Source organism: Rhinoraja longicauda, chromosome 2, assembly GCF_053455715.1.
Source record: "Rhinoraja longicauda isolate Sanriku21f chromosome 2, sRhiLon1.1, whole genome shotgun sequence".
NCBI classification, from domain to species: Eukaryota; Metazoa; Chordata; class Chondrichthyes; order Rajiformes; family Arhynchobatidae; genus Rhinoraja; species Rhinoraja longicauda.
This window is the reverse complement of record NC_135954.1, coordinates 115199840-115214728: the sequence shown is the minus strand read 5'-3', so window position 1 is coordinate 115214728 and position 14889 is coordinate 115199840. Positions and strand designations below refer to the sequence as shown.

Below are 14889 nucleotides of genomic sequence, written 5' to 3'. Positions count from 1 at the left end.
AGCAGGATTGAGGGGCAGATGTCCAAGTGCTACTCAGTACATAGCAAATATATGATTCAGCAACATCACTCTCCCTCACCAACCAGGCAGCTTAATAAGCACTCTTTGTCCCCATCCCATTTCTGACATTTGGTCAAGGGTCAATGTTTTTTTTATTGTCACGTGTACCAGGTACAGTGAAACACATTTTCTGCATGCAGCTCATCAGTGCTATCCCAGTACATAAGCACAATCAGTCCAGTTAGTCCAGTATGCAGCGAACAGCTCCCAGAGTCCATATGCAAGAGGTGCCATTTTGCAACCATTTTACGGACCCAGCTACAGCTGGCCACAAAGGCCGGTTGTAGCTGTCACTGCCATTCCGCTCATCCCACAAACCAATTTGGCTTTTCACCTAAAATGTTAGCTCTGGTTTCCCTCCTGTAGATGAAGTCTGACCTGAAGAACATGGAGAGCCTGAATTATGTCAGGAAATCTAAAATGGGATGTGGACTGGAAGAACCTGGCTCAAGTTCCTGAGTCATTTGGAACGAAGTACATGGAAAAATAAAGGAGCAATTAAATCAAACACAAGGATGGCGTAGGCAAGGGAGAAGAGTGCCAACCATTCCATTCACCTGCAGCAGTTAACAGATCAGATCTCAGTACTGTTGCTACAAGGTGGGGGGAAACTAAGAGAAAAGAAGGAAGCAATGTGATTTCATCAAGGATTAATAAATGAAGTAAAAAATAACAGTGAAAATCAACAATCAAAATTTATTAGATTCATTCATCTTCTCAATAACAGAAAATAGAGTTTAGTCAGAGGATCCTTAAGACATCTCTCCTTCAGCTGCAGGTAGGTCAGGTTCTCTTTTGTGTTGGGGTCGAAGAAGCCTTTGGTGTCGTCACCAGCATCAGAGAGAACCTTGTTCATCTGATCATCAAACATTCCTCTCCTGTACGCCACTTCAACGGGAAGGCGATGGCTGTGCACAGGGTCAATGATGCCTCCCGTGGCAATCTGTGCCTCCAGCAGGCGGATGCCATGGTCCTTGACGATCAGATCCTTCTTCAGTGCCTGGAACAAGGAGATCACGTTGCCCGTGTAGGGGTCTTTGTAACCAGTGACAGCCCTTTCTGCAGACAGCAGCTTCTGGTGGAACTCTTTGCCAACGAGACCGCTCTGAACTGCCTCATCGACTGTCAGCTTCACGTTCTTGACCGGGTCAATGACAAAGCCGGTCGCTGCCTGAGCTTCCAAGAGGATCAAGGCTGTTCCACGCATCAGCAGCTGCTTCTTCATGGCCTGGTAGATGCTCATCTTCTCATTGGTTGACTGCACAAGAATCCCTGCAATGCTATCTGAACCCTTGAGATAGATCTTCACTGAATCTTGCTCACTCACATCTTGCACCGTCTTCTTCCCCTCCTGCAGCTCCAGCAATGTCTTCTGATCAATGATCTCTGACTCCACAAGTTCCTGCAGAGAGATTTCTGCTCGTAGGCCAGAGAATGTAATGGATGTGTCCACCAGGGTTTGTGTCCACTCTATAAGACTGGTGATGGTTCTAATCACAGACTCCAGGTCAATCTCCTTCCTTCTGTATTTCTCCATCAACGTTCTCCGCTCCTCTTCAGTGAAGAGTTTGGAATGAATGAGATACCAGATTGAGAAGGAGAGCTTTGTCTCACGAAAAGCTGCTTCAGTCTCTTCTGCAGTGTAAGTCACTGTGCCCTGAGTGGGAAAAACAACACAGGAACTGACAGTACTTTCCTGGCTCTCAGTTTGCTCAATGACTGTGGTGATTCTTGTGATGATCGTCTTCATGTCAATCTCTTTCCACCTGTACATTTCCATCAGCTCCTTCCTCTTCTCCTCAGAGAAATACTCAGAGTGGATGAGTTCCCAAATTGTGACAGACTTCCCCTTAAGCCTGCCGTAAGAACCACACATTGTCTCCCGCTTAAAAGCACTCTCTATTTCTCCAATGCTATAGCCTTGCTGATTCTTCACTCCTCCCTTTGTTATCTTCAGCAAGCTCAGCCCAGTGTCTTGGTCACTCACACATCTCTCCTTCAGCTGCAGGTAGGTCAGGTTCTCTTTTGTGTTGGGGTCGAAGAAGCCTTTGGTGTCATCACCAGCATCAGAGAGAACCTTGTTCATCTGATCATCAAACATTCCTCTCCTGTACGCCACTTCAACGGGAAGGCGATGGCTGTGCACAGGGTCAATGATGCCTCCCGTGGCAATCTGTGCCTCCAGCAGGCGGATGCCATGGTCCTTGACGATCAGATCCTTCTTCAGTGCCTGGAACAAGGAGATCACGTTGCCCGTGTAGGGGTCTTTGTAACCAGTGACAGCCCTTTCTGCAGACAGCAGCTTCTGGTGGAACTCTTTGCCAACGAGCCCGCTCTCAACTGCCTCATCGACTGTCAGCTTCACGTTCTTGACCGGGTCAATGACAAAGCCAGTCGCTGCCTGAGCTTCCAAGAGGATCAAGGCTGTTCCACGCATCAGCAGCTGCTTCTTCATGGCCTGGTAGATGCTCATCTTCTCATTGGTTGACTGCAAAAGAATCCCTGCAATGCTATGTGAACCCTTGAGATAGATCTTCACTGAATCTTGCTCACTCACATCTTGCACGGTCTTCTTCCCCTCCTGCAGCTCCAGCAATGTCTTCTGATCAATGATCTCTGACTCCACAAGTTCCTGCAGAGAGATTTCTGCTCGTAGGCCAGAGAATGTAATGGAAGTGTCCACCAGGGTTTGTGTCCGCTCTATAAGACTGGTGGTGGTTCTGATCACAGACTCCAGGTCAATCTCCTTCCTTCTGTATTTCTCCATCAACGTGCTCCGCTCCTCTTCAGTGAAGAGTTTGGAATGAATGAGATACCAGATTGAGAAGCCGAGCATTCTCTCTTGTAAGGCTGCTTCAGTCTCTTCTGCAGTGTCAGTCAGAGTGCTCTGACTGGGAAGAACAACGCAGGAACTGACAGTACTTTCCTGGCTCTCAGTTTGCTCAATGACTGTGGTGATTCTTGTGATGATCGTCTTCATGTCAATCTCCTTCCACCTGTACATCTCCATCAGCTCCTTCCTCTTCTCCTCAGAGAAATACTCAGAGTGGATGAGTTCCCAAACTGTGACAGATTTTCCCTTGAGCCTGCCGTAAGAAACACATATTGTCTCCCGCTTAAAAGCACTCTCTATTTCTCCAATGCTATAGCCTTGCTGATTCTTCACTCCTCCCTTTGTTATCTTCAGCAAGCTCAGCCCAGTGTCTTGGTCACTCACACATCTCTCCTTCAGCTGCAGGTAGGTCAGGTTCTCTTTTGTGTTGGGGTCGAAGAAGCCTTTGGTGTCATCACCAGCATCAGAGAGAACCTTGTTCATCTGATCATCAAACATTCCTCTCCTGTACGCCACTTCAACGGGAAGGCGATGGCTGTGCACTGGGTCAATGATGCCTCCCGTGGCAATCTGTGCCTCCAGCAGGCGGATGCCATGGTCCTTGACGATCAGATCCTTCTTCAGTGCCTGGAACAAGGAGATCACGTTGCCCGTGTAGGGGTCTTTGTAACCAGTGACAGCCCTTTCTGCAGACAGCAGCTTCTGGTGGAACTCTTTGCCAACGAGACCGCTCTCAACTGCCTCATCGACTGTCAGCTTCACGTTCTTGACCGGGTCAATGACAAAGCCGGTCGCTGCCTGAGCTTCCAAGAGGATCAAGGCTGTTCCACGCATCAGCAGCTGCTTTTTCATGGCCTGGTAGATGCTCATCTTCTCATTGGTTGACTGCACAAGAATCCCTGCAATGCTATCTGAACCCTTGAGATAGATCTTCACTGAATCTTGCTCACTCACATCTTGCACCGTCTTCTTCCCCTCCTGCAGCTCCAGCAATGTCTTCTGATCAATGATCTCTGACTCCACAAGTTCCTGCAGAGAGATTTCTGCTCGTAGGCCAGAGAATGTAATGGATGTGTCCACCAGGGTTTGTGTCCACTCTATAAGACTGGTGATGGTTCTAATCACAGACTCCAGGTCAATCTCCTTCCTTCTGTATTTCTCCATCAACGTTCTCCGCTCCTCTTCAGTGAAGAGTTTGGAATGAATGAGATACCAGATTGAGAAGGAGAGCTTTGTCTCACGAAAAGCTGCTTCAGTCTCTTCTGCAGTGTAAGTCACTGTGCCCTGAGTGGGAAAAACAACACAGGAACTGACAGTTCTTTCCTGGCTCTCAGTTTGCTCAATGACTGTGGTGATTCTTGTGATGATCGTCTTCATGTCAATCTCTTTCCACCTGTACATTTCCATCAGCTCCTTCCTCTTCTCCTCAGAGAAATACTCAGAGTGGATGAGTTCCCAAATTGTGACAGACTTCCCCTTAAGCCTGCCGCAAGAACCACACATTGTCTCCCACTTAAAAGCACTCTCTATTTCTCCAATGCTATAGCCTTGCTGATTCTTCACTCCTCCCTTTGTTATCTTCAGCAAGCTCAGCCCAGTGTCTTGGTCACTCACACATCTCTCCTTCAGCTGCAGGTAGGTCAGGTTCTCTTTTGTGTTGGGGTCGAAGAAGCCTTTGGTGTCATCACCAGCATCAGAGAGAACCTTGTTCATCTGATCATCAAACATTCCTCTCCTGTACGCCACTTCAACGGGAAGGCGATGGCTGTGCACAGGGTCAATGATGCCTCCCGTGGCAATCTGTGCCTCCAGCAGGCGGATGCCATGGTCCTTGACGATCAGATCCTTCTTCAGTGCCTGGAACAAGGAGATCACGTTGCCCGTGTAGGGGTCTTTGTAACCAGTGACAGCCCTTTCTGCAGACAGCAGCTTCTGGTGGAACTCTTTGCCAACGAGCCCGCTCTCAACTGCCTCATCGACTGTCAGCTTCACGTTCTTGACCGGGTCAATGACAAAGCCAGTCGCTGCCTGAGCTTCCAAGAGGATCAAGGCTGTTCCACGCATCAGCAGCTGCTTCTTCATGGCCTGGTAGATGCTCATCTTCTCATTGGTTGACTGCAAAAGAATCCCTGCAATGCTATGTGAACCCTTGAGATAGATCTTCACTGAATCTTGCTCACTCACATCTTGCACGGTCTTCTTCCCCTCCTGCAGCTCCAGCAATGTCTTCTGATCAATGATCTCTGACTCCACAAGTTCCTGCAGAGAGATTTCTGCTCGTAGGCCAGAGAATGTAATGGAAGTGTCCACCAGGGTTTGTGTCCGCTCTATAAGACTGGTGGTGGTTCTGATCACAGACTCCAGGTCAATCTCCTTCCTTCTGTATTTCTCCATCAACGTGCTCCGCTCCTCTTCAGTGAAGAGTTTGGAATGAATGAGATACCAGATTGAGAAGCCGAGCATTCTCTCTTGTAAGGCTGCTTCAGTCTCTTCTGCAGTGTCAGTCAGAGTGCTCTGACTGGGAAGAACAACGCAGGAACTGACAGTACTTTCCTGGCTCTCAGTTTGCTCAATGACTGTGGTGATTCTTGTGATGATCGTCTTCATGTCAATCTCCTTCCACCTGTACATCTCCATCAGCTCCTTCCTCTTCTCCTCAGAGAAATACTCAGAGTGGATGAGTTCCCAAACTGTGACAGATTTTCCCTTGAGCCTGCCGTAAGAAACACATATTATCTCCCACTTAAAAGCACTCTCTATTTCTCCAATGCTATAGCCTTGCTGATTCTTCACTCCTCCCTTTGTTATCTTCAGCAAGCTCAGCCCAGTGTCTTGGTCACTCACACATCTCTCCTTCAGCTGCAGGTAGGTCAGGTTCTCTTTTGTGTTGGGGTCGAAGAAGCCTTTGGTGTCATCACCAGCATCAGAGAGAACCTTGTTCATCTGATCATCAAACATTCCTCTCCTGTACGCCACTTCAACGGGAAGGCGATGGCTGTGCACTGGGTCAATGATGCCTCCCGTGGCAATCTGTGCCTCCAGCAGGCGGATGCCATGGTCCTTGACGATCAGATCCTTCTTCAGTGCCTGGAACAAGGAGATCACGTTGCCCGTGTAGGGGTCTTTGTAACCAGTGACAGCCCTTTCTGCAGACAGCAGCTTCTGGTGGAACTCTTTGCCAACGAGACCGCTCTGAACTGCCTCATCGACTGTCAGCTTCACGTTCTTGACCGGGTCAATGACAAAGCCGGTCGCTGCCTGAGCTTCCAAGAGGATCAAGGCTGTTCCACGCATCAGCAGCTGCTTTTTCATGGCCTGGTAGATGCTCATCTTCTCATTGGTTGACTGCACAAGAATCCCTGCAATGCTATCTGAACCCTTGAGATAGATCTTCACTGAATCTTGCTCACTCACATCTTGCACCGTCTTCTTCCCCTCCTGCAGCTCCAGCAATGTCTTCTGATCAATGATCTCTGACTCCACAAGTTCCTGCAGAGAGATTTCTGCTCGTAGGCCAGAGAATGTAATGGATGTGTCCACCAGGGTTTGTGTCCACTCTATAAGACTGGTGATGGTTCTAATCACAGACTCCAGGTCAATCTCCTTCCTTCTGTATTTCTCCATCAACGTTCTCCGCTCCTCTTCAGTGAAGAGTTTGGAATGAATGAGATACCAGATTGAGAAGGAGAGCTTTGTCTCACGAAAAGCTGCTTCAGTCTCTTCTGCAGTGTAAGTCACTGTGCCCTGAGTGGGATAAACAACACAGGAACTGACAGTACTTTCCTGGCTCTCAGTTTGCTCAATGACTGTGGTGATTCTTGTGATGATCGTCTTCATGTCAATCTCTTTCCACCTGTACATTTCCATCAGCTCCTTCCTCTTCTCCTCAGAGAAATACTCAGAGTGGATGAGTTCCCAAATTGTGACAGACTTCCCCTTAAGCCTGCCGTAAGAACCACACATTGTCTCCCGCTTAAAAGCACTCTCTATTTCTCCAATGCTATAGCCTTGCTGATTCTTCAATCCTCCCTTTGTTATCTTCAGCAAGCTCAGCCCAGTGTCTTGGTCACTCACACATCTCTCCTTCAGCTGCAGGTAGGTCAGGTTCTCTTTTGTGTTGGGGTCGAAGAAGCCTTTGGTGTCATCACCAGCATCAGAGAGAACCTTGTTCATCTGATCATCAAACATTCCTCTCCTGTACGCCACTTCAACGGGAAGGCGATGGCTGTGCACAGGGTCAATGATGCCTCCCGTGGCAATCTGTGCCTCCAGCAGGCGGATGCCATGGTCCTTGACGATCAGATCCTTCTTCAGTGCCTGGAACAAGGAGATCACGTTGCCCGTGTAGGGGTCTATGTAACCAGTGACAGCCCTTTCTGCAGACAGCAGCTTCTGGTGGAACTCTTTGCCAACGAGACCGCTCTCAACTGCCTCATCGACTGTCAGCTTCACGTTCTTGACCGGGTCAATGACAAAGCCGGTCGCTGCCTGAGCTTCCAAGAGGATCAAGGCTGTTCCACGCATCAGCAGCTGCTTCTTCATGGCCTGGTAGATGCTCATCTTCTCATTGGTTGACTGCAAAAGAATCCCTGCAATGCTATGTGAACCCTTGAGATAGATCTTCACTGAATCTTGCTCACTCACATCTTGCACGGTCTTCTTCCCCTCCTGCAGCTCCAGCAATGTCTTCTGATCAATGATCTCTGACTCCACAAGTTCCTGCAGAGAGATTTCTGCTCGTAGGCCAGAGAATGTAATGGAAGTGTCCACCAGGGTTTGTGTCCGCTCTATAAGACTGGTGGTGGTTCTGATCACAGACTCCAGGTCAATCTCCTTCCTTCTGTATTTCTCCATCAACGTGCTCCGCTCCTCTTCAGTGAAGAGTTTGGAATGAATGAGATACCAGATTGAGAAGCCGAGCATTCTCTCTTGTAAGGCTGCTTCAGTCTCTTCTGCAGTGTCAGTCAGAGTGCTCTGACTGGGAAGAACAACGCAGGAACTGACAGTACTTTCCTGGCTCTCAGTTTGCTCAATGACTGTGGTGATTCTTGTGATGATCGTCTTCATGTCAATCTCCTTCCACCTGTACATCTCCATCAGCTCCTTCCTCTTCTCCTCAGAGAAATACTCAGAGTGGATGAGTTCCCAAACTGTGACAGATTTTCCCTTGAGCCTGCCGTAAGAAACACATATTGTCTCCCGCTTAAAAGCACTCTCTATTTCTCCAATGCTATAGCCTTGCTGATTCTTCACTCCTCCCTTTGTTATCTTCAGCAAGCTCAGCCCAGTGTCTTGGTCACTCACACATCTCTCCTTCAGCTGCAGGTAGGTCAGGTTCTCTTTTGTGTTGGGGTCGAAGAAGCCTTTGGTGTCATCACCAGCATCAGAGAGAACCTTGTTCATCTGATCATCAAACATTCCTCTCCTGTACGCCACTTCAACGGGAAGGCGATGGCTGTGCACAGGGTCAATGATGCCTCCCGTGGCAATCTGTGCCTCCAGCAGGCGGATGCCATGGTCCTTGACGATCAGATCCTTCTTCAGTGCCTGGAACAAGGAGATCACGTTGCCCGTGTAGGGGTCTTTGTAACCAGTGACAGCCCTTTCTGCAGACAGCAGCTTCTGGTGGAACTCTTTGCCAACGAGACCGCTCTGAACTGCCTCATCGACTGTCAGCTTCACGTTCTTGACCGGGTCAATGACAAAGCCGGTCGCTGCCTGAGCTTCCAAGAGGATCAAGGCTGTTCCACGCATCAGCAGCTGCTTTTTCATGGCCTGGTAGATGCTCATCTTCTCATTGGTTGACTGCACAAGAATCCCTGCAATGCTATCTGAACCCTTGAGATAGATCTTCACTGAATCTTGCTCACTCACATCTTGCACCGTCTTCTTCCCCTCCTGCAGCTCCAGCAATGTCTTCTGATCAATGATCTCTGACTCCACAAGTTCCTGCAGAGAGATTTCTGCTCGTAGGCCAGAGAATGTAATGGATGTGTCCACCAGGGTTTGTGTCCACTCTATAAGACTGGTGATGGTTCTGATTACAGACTCCAGGTCAATCTCCTTCCTTCTGTATTTCTCCATCAACGTTCTCCGCTCCTCTTCAGTGAAGAGTTTGGAATGAATGAGATACCAGATTGAGAAGGAGAGCTTTGTCTCACGAAAAGCTGCTTCAGTCTCTTCTGCAGTGTAAGTCACTGTGCCCTGAGTGGGAAAAACAACACAGGAACTGACAGTACTTTCCTGGCTCTCAGTTTGCTCAATGACTGTGGTGATTCTTGTGATGATCGTCTTCATGTCAATCTCTTTCCACCTGTACATCTCCATCAGCTCCTTCCTCTGCTCCTCAGAGAAATACTCAGAGTGGATGAGTTCCCAAATTGTGACAGACTTCCCCTTAAGCCTGCCGTAAGAAACACATATTGTCTCCCGCTTAAAAGCACTCTCTATTTCTCCAATGCTATAGCCTTGCTGATTCTTCACTACTCCCTTTGTTATCTTCAGCAAGCTCAGCCCAGTGTCTTGGTCACTCACACATCTCTCCTTCAGCTGCAGGTAGGTCAGATTCTCTTTTGTGTTGGGGTCGAAGAAGCCTTTGGTGTCATCACCAGCATCAGAGAGAACCTTGTTCATCTGATCATCAAACATTCCTCTCCTGTACGCCACTTCAATGGGAAGGCGATGGCTGTGCACTGGGTCAATGATGCCTCCCGTGGCAATCTGTGCCTCCAGCAGGCGGATGCCATGGTCCTTGACGATCAGATCCTTCTTCAGTGCCTGGAACAAGGAGATCACGTTGCCCGTGTAGGGGTCTTTGTAACCAGTGACAGCCCTTTCTGCAGACAGCAGCTTCTGGTGGAACTCTTTGCCAACGAGACCGCTCTCAACTGCCTCATCGACCGTCAGCTTCACGTTCTTGACCGGGTCAATGACAAAGCCGGTCGCTGCCTGAGCTTCCAAGAGGATCAAGGCTGTTCCACGCATCAGCAGCTGCTTCTTCATGGCCTGGTAGATGCTCATCTTCTCATTGGTTGACTGCACAAGAATCCCTGCAATGCTATCTGAACCCTTGAGATAGATCTTCACTGAATCTTTCTCACTCACATCTTGCACGGTCTTCTTCCCCTCCTGCAGCTCCAGCAATGTCTTCTGATCAATGATCTCTGACTCCACAAGTTCCTGCAGAGAGATTTCTGCTCGTAGGCCAGAGAATGTAATGGATGTGTTCACCAGGGTTTGTGTCCACTCTATAAGACTGGTGATGGTTCTAATCACAGACTCCAGGTCAATCTCCTTCCTTCTGTATTTCTCCATCAACGTTCTCCGCTCTTCAGTGAAGAGTTTGGAATGAATGAGATACCAGATTGAGAAGCCGAGCATTCTCTCTTGAAAGGCTGCTTCAGTCTCTTCTGCAGTGTAAGTCACTGTGCTCTGAGTGGGAAGAACAACACAGGAACTGACAGTACTTTCCTGGCTCTCAGTTTGCTCAATGACTGTGGTGATTCTTGTGATGATCGTCTTCATGTCAATCTCTTTCCACCTGTACATTTCCATCAGCTCCTTCCTCTTCTCCTCAGAGAAATACTCAGAGTGGATGAGTTCCCAAATTGTGACAGACTTCCCCTTGAGCCTGCCGTAAGAAACACATATTGTTTCCCGCTTAAAAGCACTCTCTATTTCTCCAATGCTATAGCCTTGCTGATTCTTCACTCCTCCCTTTGTTATCTTCAGCAAGCTCAGCCCAGTGTCTTGGTCACTCACACATCTCTCCTTCAGCTGCAGGTAGGTCAGGTTCTCTTTTGTGTTCGGGTCGAAGAAGCCTTTGGTGTCATCACCAGCATCAGAGAGAACCTTGTTCATCTGATCATCAAACATTCCTCTCCTGTACGCCACTTCAACGGGAAGGCGATGGCTGTTCACTGGGTCAATGATGCCTCCCGTGGCAATCTGTGCCTCCAGCAGGCGGATGCCATGGTCCTTGACGATCAGATCCTTCTTCAGTGCCTGGAACAAGGAGATCATGTTGCCCGTGTAGGGGTCTTTGTAACCAGTGACAGCCCTTTCTGCAGACAGCAGCTTCTGGTGGAACTCTTGGCCAACGAGACCGCTCTCAACTGCCTCATCGACCGTCAGCTTCACGTTCTTGACCGGGTCAATGACAAAGCCGGTCGCTGCCTGAGCTTCCAAGAGGATCAAGGCTGTTCCACGCATCAGCAGGTGCTTCTTCATGGCCTGGTAGATGCTCATCTTCTCATTGGTTGAGTCCACAAGGATCCCTGCAATGCTGCTATCACCTTGTAAGTATTTCCTCACTGAATCCATGAGAAGTAGCTCTTCCAGTGTAATCTTGCCTTCCTGTAGATCTTCGTACGTATCACTCCTGATAACCTCGGAGATCACAAGCTCCTGAATAGGGACTTTCTTTCGAAACCCATCAACACTAATTGGGGCATCAGATTTCCTTTGTCGCTCCTCAATGATCCTGCTGAAGGTGGTAATCATCTGTGGGATGGATATCGAGTGTGAGGTGTACTGCTGCACAATCTTTTTTCTCATTCTATCTGTGATGTATTCGGAATTGAGGAATTCCCAAAATGTCAGGGTTCTCCCCTGAAATTTGCCCAAAGTAACCGAGAAGCTGTTCAGTTTGAGATTAGCTACTGTTTGCATGTCTATATAACGCAGGTCTCTCAAACACAACAGGCGGAGCCCTGTGTTTTGCTCATTGAGACATCTCTCCTTCAGCTGCAGGTAGGTCAGGTTCTCTTTTGTGTTGGGGTCGAAGAAGCCTTTGGTGTCATCACCAGCATCAGAGAGAACCTTGTTCATCTGATCATCAAACATTCCTCTCCTGTACGCCACTTCAACGGGAAGGCGATGGCTGTTCACTGGGTCAATGATGCCTCCCGTGGCAATCTGTGCCTCCAGCAGGCGGATGCCATGGTCCTTGACGATCAGATCCTTCTTCATTGCCTGGAACAAGGAGATCACGTTGCCCGTGTAGGGGTCTTTGTAACCAGTGACAGCCCTTTCTGCAGACAGCAGCTTCTGCAGGAGCTCTTTGCCAACGAGACCGCTCTCAACTGCCTCATTGACCGTCAGCTTCACATTCTTGACCGGGTCAATGACAAAGCCGGTCGCTGCCTGAGCTTCCAAGAGGATTAAGGTCGTTCCAGGCATCAGCAGCTGCTTCTTCATGGCCTGGTAGATGCTCATCTTCTCATTAGTGAGCTCCACAAGAATCCCTGCTATGCTGCATGTTCCAGTTAAATACTGATCTACAGACTTGAGTTCAGTAACCTCTTTAACGCTGGTTATTCCTTGTTCCAGTTTGTGGTAGAGCTTCTGATCAATGATCTTGGAGTCCAACAGCTGCTGGGCAGACACTTTGCGCCTCAGGCCATGAAACATAGCTACCTTTTTCTCTTTCTCGACCTGTTGAATTAGTGTGGAGACCATGGTGATGATTTTCTCAACTGTGGTTTTACCCAATTTGAAATCTCTGAGGAATTCGCTGGTTTGTTCTGCCGTGAAGTACTCAGAATTGATGACTTCCCATAACGTCACGCTTCTTCCACTGAACCTGCCGGAATTCACTGAAACCAAAGCCTTTTTAAAGATCATCTTGCTTTGTTCATCTGTGGATATCTGGACTCCTTTCACCACCTTATTTGTGATGATCAGAAAGCAGAGGCCAGAGTGCGGCTCAGTTACGCATCGCTGCTTCAGCTCCAGATAGCTGAGGTTCTCTTGAGTGTTGGGGTCAAAAAAACCCTTGGTGTCATCAGTGGGGTCAGAGAGAACCTTGTTCATCTCAGGATCGAATATTCCTTGCTGGAAGGCAACCTCCAAGGGAAGCCGGTGACCAGAGACCGGGTCAATGATGCCACCTGTTGCCAGCTGAGCTTCTAAGAGGCGCATGCCATGAGAACGGACAACCAGCTCCTTCTTCATGGCTTCGAAGAGGGAGATTGTGTTCCCCGTCGATGGGTCCCTGTAACCCGACACTGCCTTTTCTGCAGCTAACAGTTTATTGTACACGTCGGATCCAATGGTTCCAGTCTGCAGTGCCTCATCCACGGGCAGCTTCTGCTCTGTCACGGGGTCAATGATGAAGCCAGTGGCAGCTTGGGCCTCTAGCAGAAGGAGGGCTGTTCCTGGCGGCAGTAACTTCTTCCTGAAGGCCTGATAGATGCTCATCTTTTCATTGGTTTGATGAATGAGGAGGCCAGCAATGCTGCTCCCACCTGACTGGGAGTTGCTCCTGCTCTGATGCTGGGAGGAAGGTCTCACGGTGTCACCACCCTTGTGGAGATCATCAGCCCTACACACTTCAGCTCTGGTCATGGTGGAAGAAGGTTCTGCCATTTTGCAGGTTGACCTTACATTCTCCAAATGAGTTGCCTTCTCCATTCTCTTCAGATGAGTCCAGGTCTTGCTCTGTGTGTTGGGGCCAGTTCAACACTTAGCAGAGGCTAGCATTGAAAGACAAAAACAGTCATTGGTTAGAGCCGGACTGGACTGTTGGTCCAATTTTAGAGAGTCACAGTGTTATAAAGCGCCCTTACATGTCCTTCAGCCCGACTTGTTCATGCTGACCATGCCCATTTAACTTAATCCCACTTGCCTGCACTTGGACCATATCCCTCCAAACCATTCCTATCAATGTACCTGTCAACGTATCTTTTACATGTTATTCTACCTGCTTCAACTACCTCCTCTGGCAGTGGTTACATTTTCCCACCATCCTCTGTGTGGGAAGGTTGCCCTTCAGTCCCCTCTCACCTTAAACCTATGTCTTCTATTTCTTGATTCCCCTACCTTGGGAAAAAAGACTGTGCAATCACCCTATCCATAGCCCTCGTGATTTTGTACAGCTCTTGCTGTGGCTTGTTTATGGAATGTAAATACAAACTATGATTAAAATTCAGATTCAGGGATGTTCAAGGAATGCGCAGAGTGGTAACTTGGAGAGAAAGCTGCAAACTGCTGCCTTTGTCCTTCTTGCTGGTAGGGGTCACAGTTTTAAGAGGTTTAGGTTTAGGCTTATTAATGTCACATGTACTGAGGTACAGTGAAAAGCTTTGTTTTAGAAACATAGAAAATAGGTGCAGGAGGCTATTTGGCCCTTCGAGCCAGCACTGCCATTCATTGTGATCATGGCTGATCATCCACAATCAGTAACCCAATCCTGCCTTCTCCCCATATCCCTTGATCCCACTAGCCCCCAGAGCTCTATCTAACTCTCTTTTAAATTCATCCAGTGAATTGGCCTCCACTGCTTTCTGTGGCAGAGAATTCCACAAATTCATAACTCTCTGGGTGAAAAAGTTTCTTCTCACCTCAGTTTTAAATGGCCTCCCCTTTATTTTTAGACTATGTCCCCTGGTTCTGGACTCCCCCATCATTGGGAACATTTTTCCTGCATCTAGCTTGTCTAGTCCTTTTGTATGCTATCCAATCAATTCAGAAATACTACACAATCGTCAAACTCAAGTCAAATAGATAGAGCAAAGGGGAAGCTGCAGAGTGCAGAATATTGCATATCAGTTCCGTAGACAAAGTCCAATGTCTACAATAGGATGGATATGAATCGGGCAGTACCCTGGCTTTCGGAAGGACCATTCAAAAGCCTGATCACAGAGAAAAAGAAACTGTTGCTGCGCGCTTCCAAGTTTCTGCATCCTTCAGCGTTCTGCATAACAGGAAAATGAAGGAATGGCCGGGTGGGACAAGTCTCTAGTTATGTCGGCTGTTTTACCTGCGGCAGCACGATATGTGGAATGGAGTCGATGATGGGGAGTTTGATATGTGTGATGGACTGGGCTACATCTACAACTCTTGGCAATTTCCTGTAGTCTTGGGCAGAGCATTTCCCAATCCAAGCTGTGATGCAACTCAACAGTATGCTTTCTCTGGTGCATCTGCAGTTTATACGAGTCATTGGAGACATACCAAAATCTCCTCAGGAAGTAGAGGCATTGCTGTGCATCCTT

General features: G+C 48.4%; 1 protein-coding gene across 1 annotated transcript; it reads right to left on the bottom strand.

Annotated features, from left to right (window-relative positions):
* Window positions 1-769: 769 nt before the first annotated feature.
* LOC144607438 (epiplakin-like) lies at window positions 770-13261 on the bottom strand. Its single transcript, XM_078424300.1, has one exon. It carries the CDS (start codon window positions 13259-13261, stop codon window positions 770-772), a length of 12492 nt encoding a protein of 4163 aa, XP_078280426.1.
* Window positions 13262-14889: the final 1628 nt, after the last annotated feature.